Source organism: Lissotriton helveticus, chromosome 3_1 (assembly GCF_964261635.1).
Source record: "Lissotriton helveticus chromosome 3_1, aLisHel1.1, whole genome shotgun sequence".
NCBI classification, from domain to species: domain Eukaryota; kingdom Metazoa; phylum Chordata; class Amphibia; order Caudata; family Salamandridae; genus Lissotriton; species Lissotriton helveticus.
The window spans coordinates 64,280,545-64,297,005 of NC_136061.1; the positions used below are offsets into that span (position 1 = coordinate 64,280,545).

The 16,461-nt window shown below is 48.5% G+C and overlaps 1 protein-coding gene across 2 annotated transcripts in view; it reads right to left on the minus strand.

Annotated features, from left to right (window-relative positions):
* The window catches only part of VIL1 (villin 1), a 184,702-nt gene that overhangs the window by 100,696 nt on the left and 67,545 nt on the right, over positions 1-16,461 (minus strand). For both annotated transcript variants that reach the window (XM_078679240.1, XM_078679239.1), the window contains exons 11-12: positions 11,229-11,329; positions 3,866-4,003 (exon numbers count right to left, since the gene is read on the minus strand). In XM_078679240.1, coding sequence (XP_078535366.1) covers positions 3,866-4,003; positions 11,229-11,329 — 239 coding nt within the window. The remainder of the gene's footprint in view (positions 1-3,865; positions 4,004-11,228; positions 11,330-16,461) is intronic.

Below are 16,461 nucleotides of genomic sequence, written 5' to 3' on the forward strand. Positions count from 1 at the left end.
CAATTACAATTACACTCAGGGGATAACCTACTCTCCCTGAACAAGGCCCTCTCTTCCTTCCTATCCAACCACTCCTCTGGGGACAGGGAAAGGGATGGGGCGCTGACACTGGACCCAGCAAGGGACTCCCTATCTATGGGGTCCTCACTATCTGCTGACATCCATCCACTGTCATCATCATACAACTCACATTCTTCAGGGCTCTCCACAGACTCACCATCCTCATGACATGCGGCCCGGGCCCTCTCTCTCTCACTGTGCTCAAGATCCCACTGACCCTTTTGCCATTGGATCAGGCTGTCCCTAAGCTGGGACTGAGTATCCAACTCACTCACCTCCATGCCTCCCTCTTCACAGAATCTGACCAGCTCTGACCTACTGTACCTAAAAAGACAACAGAGATCAAAAACAGGCTCCATTTTGGCGGACGTTCTCAAGAAGAGTTTGACACAGGGAACCTGGGAGTCTGAGCTTACACAGGAGTACACAATTAACAAAATTCAGCAAGATTCCTATCTCAGAACTTGCACTCCACTGTCCAGCGTAACACACACTCATTCACACACAACCCTCCCCTCGGACTGGTAAGGCAGTTTCTACCACCCCTGATTTTCTCAACCTGACCACAAGTGACACAGGTACCAAACTCTGGAAGCAGGGCGGGGAACAAGGTACTGGACAAAATACAAATGACACCTTTCAGGAGAAGCAAAACTGAACTTCCCTAAAAAACAATAATCCCCAAAAATGTGGTTATCTAAAATTGCAGAGTTTTGAAGTGTGGCCTGTCGCCACTGTGGTACAACGCAAACGCAAGTCCAATCCGCACCGCTAGCCACCAATGTTAGAAACGGGACCTCTGGCTGGCCAAGGCTTGCGCCAAGGTCAGTCAGAGACCACCATTTCCAAGGTCAGGGCAAGGGAGTCACACACCAAGATAACCCCCGCTCACCCTCTAGGTAACGTGGCGCGAGCAGCAAGGCTAATCTCAGAGGCGATGTGTAAAGCGTTTGCGCGCGCACCCCAGCAACAACAACCATAGGCCCACCACAAAGGAAACTCCACACAAGGTTATATCAAAAATAGCCTTTGTATTATAATAATAAAAACACATTAGATAACACACACACTTTACAATGTGCCAACAGGCACGGGCAAGATTTACAAGGGATTATGTACAGGACAGGGCAACCTGGACCACTGTCAGGGGTATGCACTTTTTAGAAATAACACTTGTAGGTATAACACTTTAGCACATAAACATACAATGACTGTAACACAGAAAATAGTTAATGTAGCATACAACCAGTAACTAATGGTAAAGGGAAAATACCTCCTACGCCACCCTAAACACTGTAGGGAAATCACGCAGGGAACTAGGACCTTATCATCAGGACCTATGGAAGGAAAACCTATCACCTAAGCAAGTCACATTTAGCAAAGGGAAGGAAACCTAAAATAATCACCTAGGCAAGTAACATTTAGCAAAGGCAATCAAACATCAACATTCCTCTAAGCAGGTCACTTTTAGCAAAGGGAAATAAAAGCACAAGGCATTACCTAAGCAGGTCACTTTTAGCAAAGGTAATGACACCAACAATCCTCTAAGCAGGTCACTTTTAGCAAAGGGGATAAACACATAAAGAATTACCTAAGCAGGTCACTTTTAGCAAAGGTAACACGAACATTCCTCTAAGCAGGTCACTTTTAGCGAAGGGGAATAAAAGAACAAAGAATCACCTAGGCAGGTCACTTTTAGCAAAGGCGATAAAACAAACAAGAATTGCACATGAAACATTAAAACACATTCAGAGGTGCAGGTAGAACATTTGCGCAGGAATCAAATTAGCACGTGAATCATAAATTGCGCAGGGTGCACATGGCACAACATAAGAAATGTCCCTCAGGCCAACTGGCCTCGAAAGGGGCTGAAATGCCCTGAGTCTCAGTGTCAGGGAAGCTGCGCAGGCAGCACAGCACACAAACCTAAACGTAGCAACTGTCCACTAAGTGCTGGACAGTTGTAAATATGAACTGGCAAACGTTGGAGCCAGGTGGGCTCAAGAACAAAGTGGGGAGACACAGTGTGGGAGCCTCGGGGCTACAACCAACTAGCTGCCTGTGTCCCCCTAGAGCCTCTGTGGCTCGCAAAGTAAAATAGGCAATGTAGAGCTTCAGTGCTCTAAATTAATAAAATGCCCCCAGAACCTCCTGTGGGCTCTAACTAAATAGGGGCGAGAGCCTCGTGGGCTCAAAGACAATGTGGCCGGGAGCCTCGCTGGGCTCGAAGAACAACTAGGGGCAATGAGCCTCGCCGGGCTCGCAATGAATAAATGGCCCCCGGAGCCTCTTGCTCCCACCAGGAAATGCACACACGTTGGAGCGGCCCTCTGCCAACCGGGGCCGCTCTGGAGAGACAAAGAACCCTGTCCCTCACTCACCGGCACATCGCGGGGGCAGGAACACTGCCGGCTCGCCTCGCGCTGCTCCTCTCTCTCGCCGGCGAGGCGGGACTTCCGGTCGGCCTCTGAGGGGCCGCGCTGTGATTGGCCGGTCGGCCAGATACTTCCGGGTCGTCGCGGGCAGCGCGGCGGCTCGTACTAGGCAGGCAGGCGGGCTCTAAGTACCCGAGGAGTGGGCTCCCTCGTGGTAATTTCCAAAATCCAAGTACGGGGCAATGCCGGGTGGCACCGGCCTTAAATAAAATATAAAGCGAGGTAGGCACTCGCGATGCGCCGCAAATCGGCGAAATCAGGCGGGCAGATGCCGGGTGGGCACCGGCTGTACAACGAGCGCTCCCCAGCGCTCGGGGACAAGGCACAGCGCTCTTAAGCGCTTAGGGGCTAAAGAAAAGCGCTCCTAGCGCTAGAGATATCAGCAAAGCGCTATTGAGCGCTGGGGCACCAGGAAAGCGCTATAAATCAAATAAGAGCGCCTCCAGGCACTCTTAAGCAAAAGCAAAAGCTCCAGCAGGGACTGGAGGCAGGCAGAGGGGCAGGGCAGGGCCAGAGCCAGCACACTGGGTCTCCAGGCAGGGAGACAAGCCAAGTGGCGGTCCTCTTGGCCCCAGCAGCAGCAACAGCCCCCTCTGGCAAGGATCCACAAGTAGAACAACTTCTGTGGGGACACAGCCCTATTTTTATACCATGAATTCCTTTGTTAGGAGGTGCAGGGTGGGGGGAAACCAGTTGCAGCTGGCTTGGGAGTACCCTTGATGGCCCAACCACCCCTTTCATTCACTGGGGAGGCTTGGGTCATTAGACAAACCACAGGGGGGCGGAGCCAGCATTGTGTGGGGAAAACCCCAGCCCATCCAGGACCCAGGTCTACTCCTCCCACACATCACTCATGCTGATCTCACACTCACCACCGGGCAGACCCATCCAGACTTCCTGGAGCCTGGCATGCCAGCCAGCTCCAGCCAATTACGCTCCACTATCCTCACTGCACACATACATCAATGTCCAGAAGTAGCACTTCCCTTCTAGACACATACATGCCGCACATACCATTGCGCAGCATTCACTCTCACGAGTTCATACATACTAAACTCGAGCCTGCACTCCCCACACATCAGGAACTAACATGGACACACACATCCTCCATGCATTCCTATGGGAGGGCAGGCCAGCCATACTACACGCACGCACTTTACTCTGGGACACAGGGAAAAAGTGCGCCAAGACCCAAAAATCACTACACAGGGTCACAAATAAAGGCAAAAAGATTAGGGGTGAACCTGCCCTAAGGCCCAAGTCTAACAGTTGGTATAACTGAGTGAGATACAAACCATTAAGTGACTAAGCCAATAACAGTTGATAACCTGGGAAAGTCGAATACAGTTGGGTGATCACGTGCATCTCACCTGCCAAACGTAGAGGATGTAGTGCTTTTTGTTGTTGACCAAATAAGTGTAGAGGATAAGGTAGCAGTCGCCCCCATAGAAATGACCTAACCAGCGCTTCTCCACTGGCACCAGCTCCAGGTTCTCCACTCGCCAGACCTGCAGAGAGAAATGGAAGGGTGAACGTTGCGAGGTATGGAAGGGTGAGCATTGCGAGGTATGGAAGGATGAGCATTGCGTGGTATGGAAGGGTGATCATTGCGGGGTATGGAAGGGTGAACATTGCGAGGTATGGAAGGGTGAGCATTGCGAGGTATGGAAGGGTGAGCATTGCGAGGTATGGAAGGGTGAGCATTGCGAGGTATGGAAGGGTGAACATCATGAGGTATGGAAGGGTGAGCATTGCGAGGTATGGAAGGGTGAACATCATGAGGTATGGAAGGGTGAGCATTGCGAGGTATGAAAGGATGAACATTGCGAGGTATGGAAGGGTGATCATTGCGGGGTATGGAAGGATGAACATTGCGAGGTATGGAAGGGTGAACATTGTGAGGTATGGAAGGGTGAGCATTGCGAGGTATGGAAGGGTGAACATTGTGAGGTATGGAAGGGTGAGCATTGCGAGGTATGGAAGGGTGAACATTGTGAGGTATGGAAGGGTGAGCATTGCGAGGTATGGAAGGGTGAGCATTGCGTGGTATAAAAGGGTGATCATTGCGAGGTATGGAAGGGTAAACATTGCGAGGTATGGAAGGGTGAACATCGTGAGGTATGGAAGGGTGAGCATTGCGAGGTATGGAAAGGTGAACATTGTGAGGTATGGAAGGTGTGAACATTGCGAGGTATGGAAGGGTGAACATTGCGAGGTATGGAAGGGTGAACATTGTGAGGTATGGAAGGGTGAACATTGCGAGGTATGGAAAGGTGAACATTGTGAGGTATGGAAGGTGTGAACATTGCGAGGTATGGAAGGGTGAGCATTGCGAGGTATGGAAGGGTGAACATTGTGAGGTATGGAAGGGTGAACATTGCGAGGTATGGAAGGGTGAACATTGTGAGGTATGGAAGGGTGAACATTGTGAGGTATGGAAGGTGTGAACATTGCGAGGTATGGAAGGGTGAGCATTGCGAGGTATGGAAGGGTGAACATTGTGAGGTATGGAAGGGTGAACATTGCGAGGTATGGAAGGGTGAACATTGTGAGGTATGGAAGGGTGAACATTGTGAGGTATGGAAGGTGAACATCGTGAGGTAAGGAAAGGTGAGCATTGCGAGGTATGGAAGGGTGAAAATTGTGAGATATGGAAGGGTGAGTATAGGAACGTATAAAAGGGTGAGCATAGTGCTGTATGGAAGAATGAGTCTAGAGAGGTAAGGAAGGGTGAGTATAGGAAGGTATAGTGATGCATGGAAGGACGAGTCTAGTGATGTATAGAAGGATGAGTATTGCAAGATATGGAAGGGAAAGCATTGCGAGGTATGGAAGGGTGAGCATTGTGAGATATGGAAGGGTGAGTACACGAAGGTAAGGAAGCGTGAATCCAGAAAGGTATGGAAGCATGAGTACAGCAATGTATGGAAGCATGAGTACAGCTAGGTAGGGAAGATGAGTACAGCAAAGTATGGCAGCATGAGCTAAGTAAAGTTAGGAAGTAGAAGTATAGGAAGGTATTGAAGCATGAGCACAGCAAGGTATGGCAGCATGAGTACTGCAAGGTATGGCAGCATGAGCACAGCAAGGTATGGCAGCATGAGTACTGCAAGGTATGGCAGCATGAGTACTGCAAGGTATGGCAGCATGAGTACTGCAAGGTATGGCAGCATGAGTACTGCAAGGTATGGCAGCATGAGCAAAGTAAAGTTAGGAAGCAGAAGTACAGGAAGGTATGGCAGCATGAGTACAGGAAGGTATGACAGCATGAGCAAAGTAAAGTTAGGAAGCAGAAGTACAGGAAGGTATGGCAGCATGAGTACAGGAAGGTATGACAGCATGAGCAAAGTAAAGTTAGGAAGCAGAAGTACAGGAAGGTATGACAGCATGAGTACAGCAAGGTATGGAAGCATGAGTACAGCAAAGCATGGAAGCATGAGCACAGCAAAGCATGGAAGCATGAGTACAGCAAGGTATGGCAGCATGAGTACAGCAAGGTATGGAAACATGAGTATAGCTAGGTATGGAAATATGAGTACAACAAGGTACGGAAGCATGAGTATAGCAAGGTATGGAAACATGAGTACAGAAATGTATGGAAGCTTGAGTATTGTACGGTATGGCAGCATGAGTATATCAAGGTACGGAAGCTTGAGTATTGCAAGGTATGGAAGCATGAGTACATCAAGGTACGGAAGCATGAGTATATCAAGGTACGGAAGCATGAGTACAGCAATGTATGGAAGCATGAGTACAGCTAGGTAGGGAAGATGAGTACAGCAAAGTATGGCAGCATGCGCTAAGTAAAGTTAGGAAGTAGAAGTATAGGAAGGTATGGCAGCATGAGTACAGCAAGGTATGGCAGCATGAGTACTGCAAGGTATGGCAGCATGAGTACTGCAAGGTATGGCAGCATGAGCAAAGTAAAGTTAGGAAGCAGAAGTACAGCAAGGTATGGCAGCATGAGTACAGAAAGGTATGGCAGCATGAGTACAGCAAGGTATGGAAACATGAGTATAGCTAGGTATGGAAGCATGAGTACAACAAGGTACGGAAGCATGAGTATAGCAAGGTACGGAAACATGAGTACAGAAAGGTATGGAAGCTTGAGTATTGCACGGTATGGCAGCATGAGTACAGCAACGTATGGAAGCATGAGCAAAGTAAAGTTAGGAAGCAGAGTTAGAGGAAGGTATGGCAGCATGAGTACAGCAAGGAATGGAAACATGAGTATAGCTAGGTATGGAAGCATGAGTGCAACAAGGTACGGAAACATGAGTACAGAAAGGTATGGAAGCTTGAGTATTGCACGGTATGGCAGCATGAGTATATCAAGGTACGGAAGCATGAGTATAGCATGGTACAGAAACATGAGTACAGGAAGGTATGGAAGCATGAGCATAGCAAGGTATGGCAGCATGAGTACAGAAAGGTATGGCAGCATGAGTACTGCAAGGTATGGCAGCATGAGTACAGCAAGGTATGGCAGCATGAGCAAAGTAAAGTTAGGAAGCAGAAGTACAGGAAGGTATGACAGCATGAGTACAGCAAGGTATGGAAGCATGAGTACAGCAAAGCATGGAAGCATGAGTACAGCAAGGAATGGAAACATGAGTATAGCTAGGTATGGAAATATGAGTACAACAAGGTACGGAAGCATGAGTGCAGCAAGGTATGGAAGCATGAATATAGCATGGTACAGAAACATGAGTACAGAAAGGTAAGGAAGCCTAAGTATATCAAGGTATGGAAGCATGAGTATTGCTAGGTATGGAAGCATGAGTATAGAAAGGTATGGAAGGGTCGGGTAAAACGTGACTGGGTGTATCTTTTTAACTGCTGCAGCACTGGACACCCACCATGTATTTGTAGTTAGATTTGCTCTGCCTAGCCTTGGAACAAATAGGGTAACTGGGTGTTGTGAAATCACCTGCACCACAGACGTTCCCCCTAGCTCAGCCAAAGACACGTGAGTAAACAATTACACATGCTGATTTAAGGAATACCTTTCCTATCACCTTACATGGAATAAACTCATAAATGTGCATTTCTGCAATGAGGATGATTTGCTACACATATAGGGGCTCATTTATGAGAGCCCTGCGTCATTTTTGCACCACATAAAGTTGTACATGTGTGACGCAGGGCTCTCATTTTGATGTATGCAGCCTTGCAAAGCCACCTTGTGTAGCTCTATAAATTATGTGGAAGGCGAAGCAGCACAAATTGCTGTGTCGCCTTAATCTGGGCCCAGGAGAGGTTCCGTGAGCATTGTGGTGAGTTTTCGCCCAAAACACCCATGGAATTTGACGCATCCTCAGATTTACAGAGTGATGTAAACCTGGGAAGCACAAAATCCGTACCCTGCCAGAGGGGAGGCGTAAGGAGGAGCAATATGTTTATCTCTCCTCTTTTTCCCTCTTTCAATGTATGCATTCTGCAGCACACTTAGAAAGAGGAAAACGCCTCTTAGGATTGTCTTTGTGCAGGATGGTGTGAGGGTGCCTACCTTGGCGCTAGGCTGCCGAAACCGCGCCAGTTCACCGAGAAAGGACAAGGATGCACTGTATTGCTTAAATACGGTGCCTTCCTGCCATTTCACTTTGGCGACTGCTCCATGCCAAAATCCCTTAAATAGCCCCTTAGTTTGAGCTCGTGCTTTAAGTAATTGGGCTAATATTTCAGATAATTGAAGACAAGCTTTCTTAGGACGAGCTCTAAAGGAGTCTTAAGCCAGATCCACAAAGATGTACAGATTTGGCTTGGCATAAAAAATGAGCTCATAATCGTCATGCGACAATCAAGTGTTATCTGGGTGGCGTGTCGCTACCCGTATTAAACGTTATAAGCAAAGCACAGGCCACCTTTCTTGTCATCTGCAGCACTTTGTGTGGCCCTCAGGGAGTGAGGGCTGTAGTTTTGGCCCCTACCGTATGATCAGAAGAGCAGGGTCCAGCTAATTAACTTATTTAAACATCGTTTGGCTGGCATGAGAGATCACTCTGCCATGAGTGAAGCAGCCTGTGTTTGTGGAAGAGCTGCACGTGCACTCGGGCTCTTTTATTGGCAGGGTCACCTTACCGGTGATGCCGGTGTTGGATGTGGATGGGGTGGGTGTAAGGACCAGCCCTCTTGGGAGAGGCTGGTGAAACACTAGACTGTGTCCAGCAGGACACAACATTCTGCCCAAATTTTATTAAAAACAAAACAAAAAAAGACTAAAGTCCAACCTGTGGGAAGGAATGAAAAACAACAAACACAACACTCACAGCGTCGAGAGGCAGTCCCCAGGACAACAGTGGACAGGTGCAGATGGGAGCATCTCGGCATGCATCCTTAATTTAATCAGGTACCTTGAACACGAACACGGTGCCCAGGAGGTCCGAATCCCTCTGCATCCCGTCAGGTGAGTGACCGTCCACATATGTGATGTGTTGATCAGTCCATCGTGCTCTTGCTGTGATGCAGTTGGTGATTTATAGTTCAAACTTTGGTGCATCAGGAGCGTTGGTGGAGTCCATTGTGAATGCTTGACGATGGCGTTGCTTGATCCACTGAAGACAGTTTTGGTGCACTATGACCTGTTGAAGTCTAGGTTACACGGCCTGTCTACCTCCTGGAATCCATCGGCGGGCTTAGTCAAGTCCTTCTCTCGTGCTTGGGGGAGGCCCCGCAGTTGAGTTGCCACAGGACTGCCTCTGGGCTGCACTGGGGCTGCATATATGTCTGCATCTGGACAGCCGCAAAACCACCTCAGAGCCACTACCTAATCACTCATGCAACATCAGGGGTGGATGTGTCCTGGTCAGAACATGCTCTCGCTACTGGGATCAGGATGCAAGTTAGTTGAGCAGGAGGTCACTAGTTCTTCAGATCATCACTGGTGTTTCTTATCATTTTGCATGGTAACAGTGCAGGACTCAAGTCTTGTTACTTGATGCTTTAGGGGTGAAAGGGATGCACATGGCAAATGATGTAGTGGTTGCTGTTAGGCGACTTGAACGACAGGTGGCAATGACTGGCATGGAGGAAGGTGACCGGATGGGCTTTGCAATAAAGTAGCTCATTATATACTTGGTGCATGTAGGTTTACAAGCAGGGATGCTGTAAGCAGCCAGTGACAGGTGGCTGGCCGATCACACTGTGAAGCGTTGGGCCTGTGGAGGCAGCTTATATTTGGCACTCCCTCTGAGTCTTCTCCCCTGACGTCACTGCACCCCAGTGGCTGGCTTATGTTAGTAGGTGCACTCAGATAGTGGTATGAGTCCTCATTCTCGCACCTGTGCTCGTCCGTTCTTCTGTGTTGTTCACCATCAATGATTGTTTTTATGCAGGAATGTGTCCCTTTCTCCCCTAAAACAATCATCCCAGCCATGCAGGCCCCTTGCACCATGGTGCCAGGGACCTGCATTGGCACCTGGGGGCCTTTTGTGCGCCAGTGCAGGAGAAAGCACTGGGGTGGGTCATATTGTTGTAAATATGATGCATTCCTGTGCTTTTAAAATGACGAGCTTGGCGCATCTAAATGGCTTGCGGCGCCGCGTTGCATCATTTTGTTGCAAATAAGTCCCTACAAGTGATGCACCGGTGACAAACAGGCCTTGTAAATTAGCTCCTTTGTTGAATCGACCTTACACAAGGGTGGTTCATTCTGCATTCAGTGCTGTACAGATGTGTAAGAGAGCGGCCAGAAGCCGCACAGCACTAACATATCCCTCACAGACCTGCCAACTTATAAACATATTTCACCCTGTGAGGTATGGGGGGGGGTCTCACTGGGTGACCTAATGGCGAAAACCAAACGTTTGTGTTGCACACAATGGCATTGGGTGATTTGGCAGGTCTGCTGACACTTATAGGTGAGTAATTCTGAATCATGGACCCCATGTGCCACAACACCACAGGTTTCATGGGACACTATGAACTCATGTAAATGTGAGTGCGATTAATCTGTCAAAGTGCATTGCTTTGTAAATCTCAGTGGTCCTGTTTGGTAATTTCAGTATGCGTACTGAAAGAATGTATATGCTACATACTAAAAAGGGCAAATAGGACCACCATGAAGCTCAAAAGTGCAGAATGGAAGTGGCTCGCGAAATACTATCATACATTCAAGAGTATTGGTTTTGCCGTGATGAAGCCCATTGGTGTGGAGCGAAACATGTGTCGGCTAGGTCCAAAACCTCTACGCATCTAAACTGGGTCAGCACTTCCACAAGACTCTATGTAGTAGGCTCACCCTTCTCCATACATATATTAGATTTATATAACTGGAGTGTCCGTCTGTTTTGCTTCTACCCACCACACTTGGGATATAGGATTAGCCCACTTCAGCCATTGCCTGTGCATCAAGTGTGTATCAGATCTGTAAGCGTATACTCCAAAATTAAAAAAGCTTTGGAGAATTTAAGGTGTGCATTTATTGCTGAGATTTTTTTTCTGGAGTTTTATATAGTACAAACTTGACCCGAAGATAACGGATATCAGAGCACTTTACATGAGCACCAGTTGCGTTACACAAGGACACATTAATTTTTTTGTTAGGCACGGGGAGATTAAGCGATTTGCCCAGAATCACAGGATTTTGAGCATCGTTGCCGAGACTCGAACCCGGTTACCCAGATCTGAGATCGACGCCCTAGCCCGTTCAGCCACATCCTCTGCCCAGTTGCCAGGTTTTGTGTTGAAATCTTTCATGGTTCCTGTTAACACCACCTGAGAGTTCCTCCTTACCTCAGCTTCCCCCGTGCCGTCATCCACCATCTTCTGCTGGGCGGCCAGCTCCGGCTGTGCGTGCATTGTGGATGCGTCAAACTTCACCTGCTCCACTTTGGCTGTAGAGAGAGATTGAGCATTAGAGACTTGCAGTCATGTAGCCACAGAGAATGCAAAATGGAGTCCACTGGACTCCTTGGGTCTTAGCCAAAAAAAGTTTGTGATGCACATAACACATACTATATTATTTTTTGTTCCACTTATAATGTGACAATGCAGATCACTAACACTCAGTACCTCCTGGTTTTCAACTCATAGGCAGTGCACACTCGACCTATACATTCAATAACAGTGTTTACCACTACAACAACAACAGACCCTTTTTGACTCTAACCACAATGGGAGGGATGGCAGTAAGAGCTACTCTCATTGGCTCTAAGTTTGGCTCTATCTGCCTCATTGATTCATACCACACCCCCGTTGCTTCCTATTGGCTGCCCTTTGCTAACAATGTCTTTTCTCATTCCTGACTACTTGTGTCACACCCCGCTAATGCAACATCCCTTCAGTGTGGTAAACAAGCTGTCCCAGAACACACTGTGCCAGTGCTTCAAAACTGGCCTAATAGTGGCCTGTGGAAAGTGAAAAATGTTGCTTGGAAGCTGAGATCATCTCACCCAAGCTTTTTGTCTCCTGGTGGAAGCTTGTGTTTTCAATACCCCTTGCATGGTACACAGGTGTTAGACTGGTCTCCCCCCCACTAACTGTCACTTCACATCACTTTCTAGATATTGCAGGACAGGCACTGACCTTCATGCCTCTTTGAGTCATTTCCACCACCAAAGCTCCTGCTGTCCAAGTTAGGACAGCGAAAAATCTGGGGGACACTTTTAGTAGGGTCTGACCTTTGATGCCCTGGTCAGCCGTAGAGTCAGCACTGGTTTCTATATTTTAGGAACTCTTAGAAAGGTGCTGCCGTTTATATTCCATCTGAACTGCATCGGTCTACCATCATCGCACTGGTCATCTCCCGGCTGTACTAATGCAACGCTCTGTACCTTAACATCAGTGTGGTATCCCTGAACAAGCTCCAGGTGGTACAGAACGCAGCAGCATCCCTGAACAAGCTCCAGGTGGTACAGAACGCAGTAGCATCCCTGAACAAGCTCCAGGTGGTACAGAACGCAGTAGCATCCCTGAACAAGCTCCAGGTAGTACAGACCGCAGCAGCATCCCTGAACACGCTCCAGGTGGTACAGAACGCAGCAGCATCCCTGAACAAGCTCCAGGTGGTACAGAACGCAGCAGCATCCCTGAACACGCTCCAGGTGATACAGAACACAGCAGCATCCCTGAACACGCTCCAGGTGGTACAGAACACAGCAGCATCCCTGAACACGCTCCAGGTGATACAGAACGCAGCAGCATCCCTGAACAAGCTCCGGGTGGTACAGAACGCAGCAGCATCCCTGAACAAGTCCCAGGTGGTACAGAACACAGCAGCATCCCTGAACAAGCTCCAGGTGGTACAGAACGCAGCAGCATCCCTGAACACGCTCCAGGTGGTGCAGAACACAGCAGCATCCCTGAACACGCTCCAGGTGATACAGAACACAGCAGCATCCCTGAACACGCTCCAGGTGATACAGAACACAGCAGCATCCCTGAAGACGCTCCAGGTGGTACAGAACACAGCAGCATCCCTGAACACGCTCCAGGTGGTACAGAACGCAGCAGCATCCCTGAACAAGCTCCAGGTGGTACAGAACGCAGCAGCATCCCTGAACAAGCTCCGGGTGGTACAGAACGCAGCAGCATCCCTGAACAAGCTCCAGGTGGTACAGAACACAGCAGCATCCCTGAACACGCTCCAGGTGATACAGAATGCAGCAGCATCCCTGAACAAGCTCCAGGTGGTACAGAACGCAACAGCATCCCTGAACAAGCTCCGGGTGGTACAGAACACAGCAGCATCCCTGAACACGCTCCAGGTGATACAGAATGCAGCAGCATCCCTGAACAAGCTCCAGGTGGTACAGAACGCAACAGCATCCCTGAACAAGCTCCGGGTGGTACAGAACGCAGCAGCATCCCTGAACAAGCTCCGGGTGGAACAGAACGCAGCAGCATCCCTGAACAAGCTCCGGGTGGTACAGAATGAAGCAACAAGGCTGATCCTTAACATTTTGAAGCATCAGTAAGCCAGGGAGGGGATTTGTGCCTTGCACTGGGTCCCCATCAAGAAGCGCATTTCATTCAAGGTCCTGAGTATGGTATAAAACGCTATGCACAGTAAAGGTTCGCTACATTTGAAAACGATGTTCCAATGGCACACTCCTGGGAGGACCTTCCGTAGCAGCCAACAAGCTTTGTATCTCATTGCCCTCCTTCCTTTCCAATGCGGACTCTCTTTCGGTTTTCAGAAAACTTTTGAAAACATGGCTATTTTCATCTTAGGTGGCTTTTAGTGCATCTCCTCCGTCCTCCCAGCGCCTTGACACCTTCGGGTATTAGTGCGCTTTAAAAACATGATCCTATCCTATCCTATGTGGGGATCCCAGTGGGGAGTCCAATTGTGAATCTGGCAAGGTATTAAGACCACTAGCACTTTGAAGACCTAAATACCAGCCAGCACCAGTATAGTGAGATTGTAACACATGTCCTCTTCTTCCTGATCATCCTTGTCATGTGGAGCATTCTGACGGTCCTGTGTGGCATCAGAGTCTGAGCCAAGTAAGGCATTGAAGATACTGGTGCCAAGGCAAAGGCACAGCTGGAGAATCCTCCCACACCATGGCCTGTGCCTTAGTATTCTCATAACAAGTCTTTTTGCTGAGAAGTACTTGAACTCGGCTGCAGATCTGAGATCAGCATCCTGGTCTGATCCAGAACACATAACTCTGGAGTCAGGGCCAGCACTGGACCAGCCAAAACTAGCATATGCATCGGCAAAGGGGTGGAAGGGTGAGTCGTGCTGGTGAGGGATCAGGGAGTGGCACAGCAGGTCAGTCGGTGTTGGGGATGGCTCTGCTGGATGACTGGCATGGAGTCACACCACAGTAGTGAGTCGGTGGCGTCCACCGAGACGTGGTGGAGACGGGAAACATCCTTTACGACGCAACTTTTACCACGCAGTGCCATTACAACACAGGTTTTTCAACGCAAGTCATTACAACGAATTGCGCTGGGGGGCGCTCTAGGGTAGGTAATAGTTTAATTTACTATCCAACACCTTCCCTACTATCCACGGGGACTGGAATTGGAATAGTAAATTTAACTATTCATTATCCAGCACCCCCCAACGCAAGTCGTTGTAACGTCTTACTTTAAACTCTGTGCCCTTTATTTACCTGGGCGGGGCACCATGGGAGGAGGTGTATATTCCTGTGCCTCAGGGTGCATGGAGGAATAGGGATCTTTCTCACAGGGTGTTCTCTTGCAAATGTATTAACACAGTTTGAAAGGCAGCTGGAAAGTTTGGGGAACAGCGTAGTCAATGTGTTTTGTTCTGTAGAAAGAGTTCCCATACTTTTTTAAATGGTTAATTCTAGATTTGATTTGACTAAAGGCCAGATTTATATCTTTTGTTTATTTGTTATAAGTCCTCGCCAACATTATGGTCTGCCTGCCAGAGTCAGGCCGACCATAGGTATTTTTTTTTTGAGAATATAAACCAATAACTGTTTATTCATATACACTCAGAGTGGAGCCCCAGCAGTACAGTCGCTGGGAGTGCTACAGAGGGAACTAAAGAACAGCAAGCATAGAGACACATTATGTACATTTCTGACCCCGGCAAAGACACGCCCACAGTGGAATTTTCCAGGAAGATGCAGCTGGGCAGTGAAAAACAAAAAAAAGGTTTCGGTTCTCGGGCAGACCATAGGTTTGAAGGCGGCGGAGATGACTCTGTCCCCGCCATGGCCAAAGCCCTCTGATGGCTTTGAGGTTTGGCTATATGCCCGCTCACCTAATATAAATGGGCGGTGATACAGATGATTTTTAATCCCTGTCACCGCCAGGAAAAACCTGGTGGTAAGTGGCACTGAAAAGGGCTCAAAGCCCCCCCCCCCCTTGCCATGGGAGCAAACTCCCATGTTGAGGAGGACATTGTTTTTTTTATTTTCAAAAAGAGAATCCCGCTTTGGGAGTTTTGTTTTTGAAAATAAAAAAAGTTGCAAGTTTGACGTAGGGCTCCGTCAACATGACGTAGCCGTAGGTCAAACCTACAATGCATTCCCAGGAACCTCAGTGACGGCAGCACTGGAAAATGCAAGAGATGTCCAGAGTGGACATTTCTAAATACGGCAGGCCGAGTACCCTCACCATGGCGGACGTAAAGTACTCTGCCGCGGCGACAGTAATTACTCCCTCCACTGATGTATAAATCAGCCCCTGAGTCGGAGGGAGGCGGTGAGTCTTCCTGCGGTGTGAGCGTAGTGTGGAAGGAAAGCTAAAGAAGTGGCAAGGAAACCCTTCCCTCCCCTGCTCACCAGGGTGCCTGCTTTCTGAAAGAAATGTGGTTACTCCGAGTCCATAGCTCTAGTACAGAGCCCGTCCTCGACCCCTGAGACTCCACCGGTAAGGGCATATTATCAAGAGAATCAACACCGCTTTAGCAGCCGTTTTCGGCCGAAAAGCGGCGATAATTCTATTGCAGTATCAACAAGGGCACGCTAACACATGTTCCCTTGAGTAAGCAGCCCTTTAAACTCCACTTTGCATGTCAGCGATGAATATCGCTAATGACATGCAAAGTAGGCATTCCCTTACATTTCTCCCTTAAAATCCGCACAGACACGGCAGATATTATCAAGCCTCAAGCAAACCCGTGATGCAATAAAATAAACCGTGCTAACCGTGGTTATCGCGGGTTTGCAACGCCTGATCAGGAACTGACTTAGCCATACTTTTAATGACAGGTGGATTGTATGGCTGAGGCAACGGGGCATATTATCAAGAAAACGCAATAAATATTGCATTTCCTGCTTTGCGCGATTCTGTTTCAAGCCACTATTGCTGGATTCAATCGCCGTGGAGATATGCCTTGGTACTATGCGATATCTCGGCGATTAAATCCGGTGATATGCGGCGTTAAACAGACTCGCGCAAAGCGGGAAATGCGATATTTATCCTGTTTCCTTGATAATAGGCCCCCAAATAGGTTCAGAAGCAGCTTTGTTATCGTGTGTCTAGTGTTGAGTGTGAAGAGCCCTGCTGTAGAAGAGGAAGAGAAACTGGCAAACTCTGG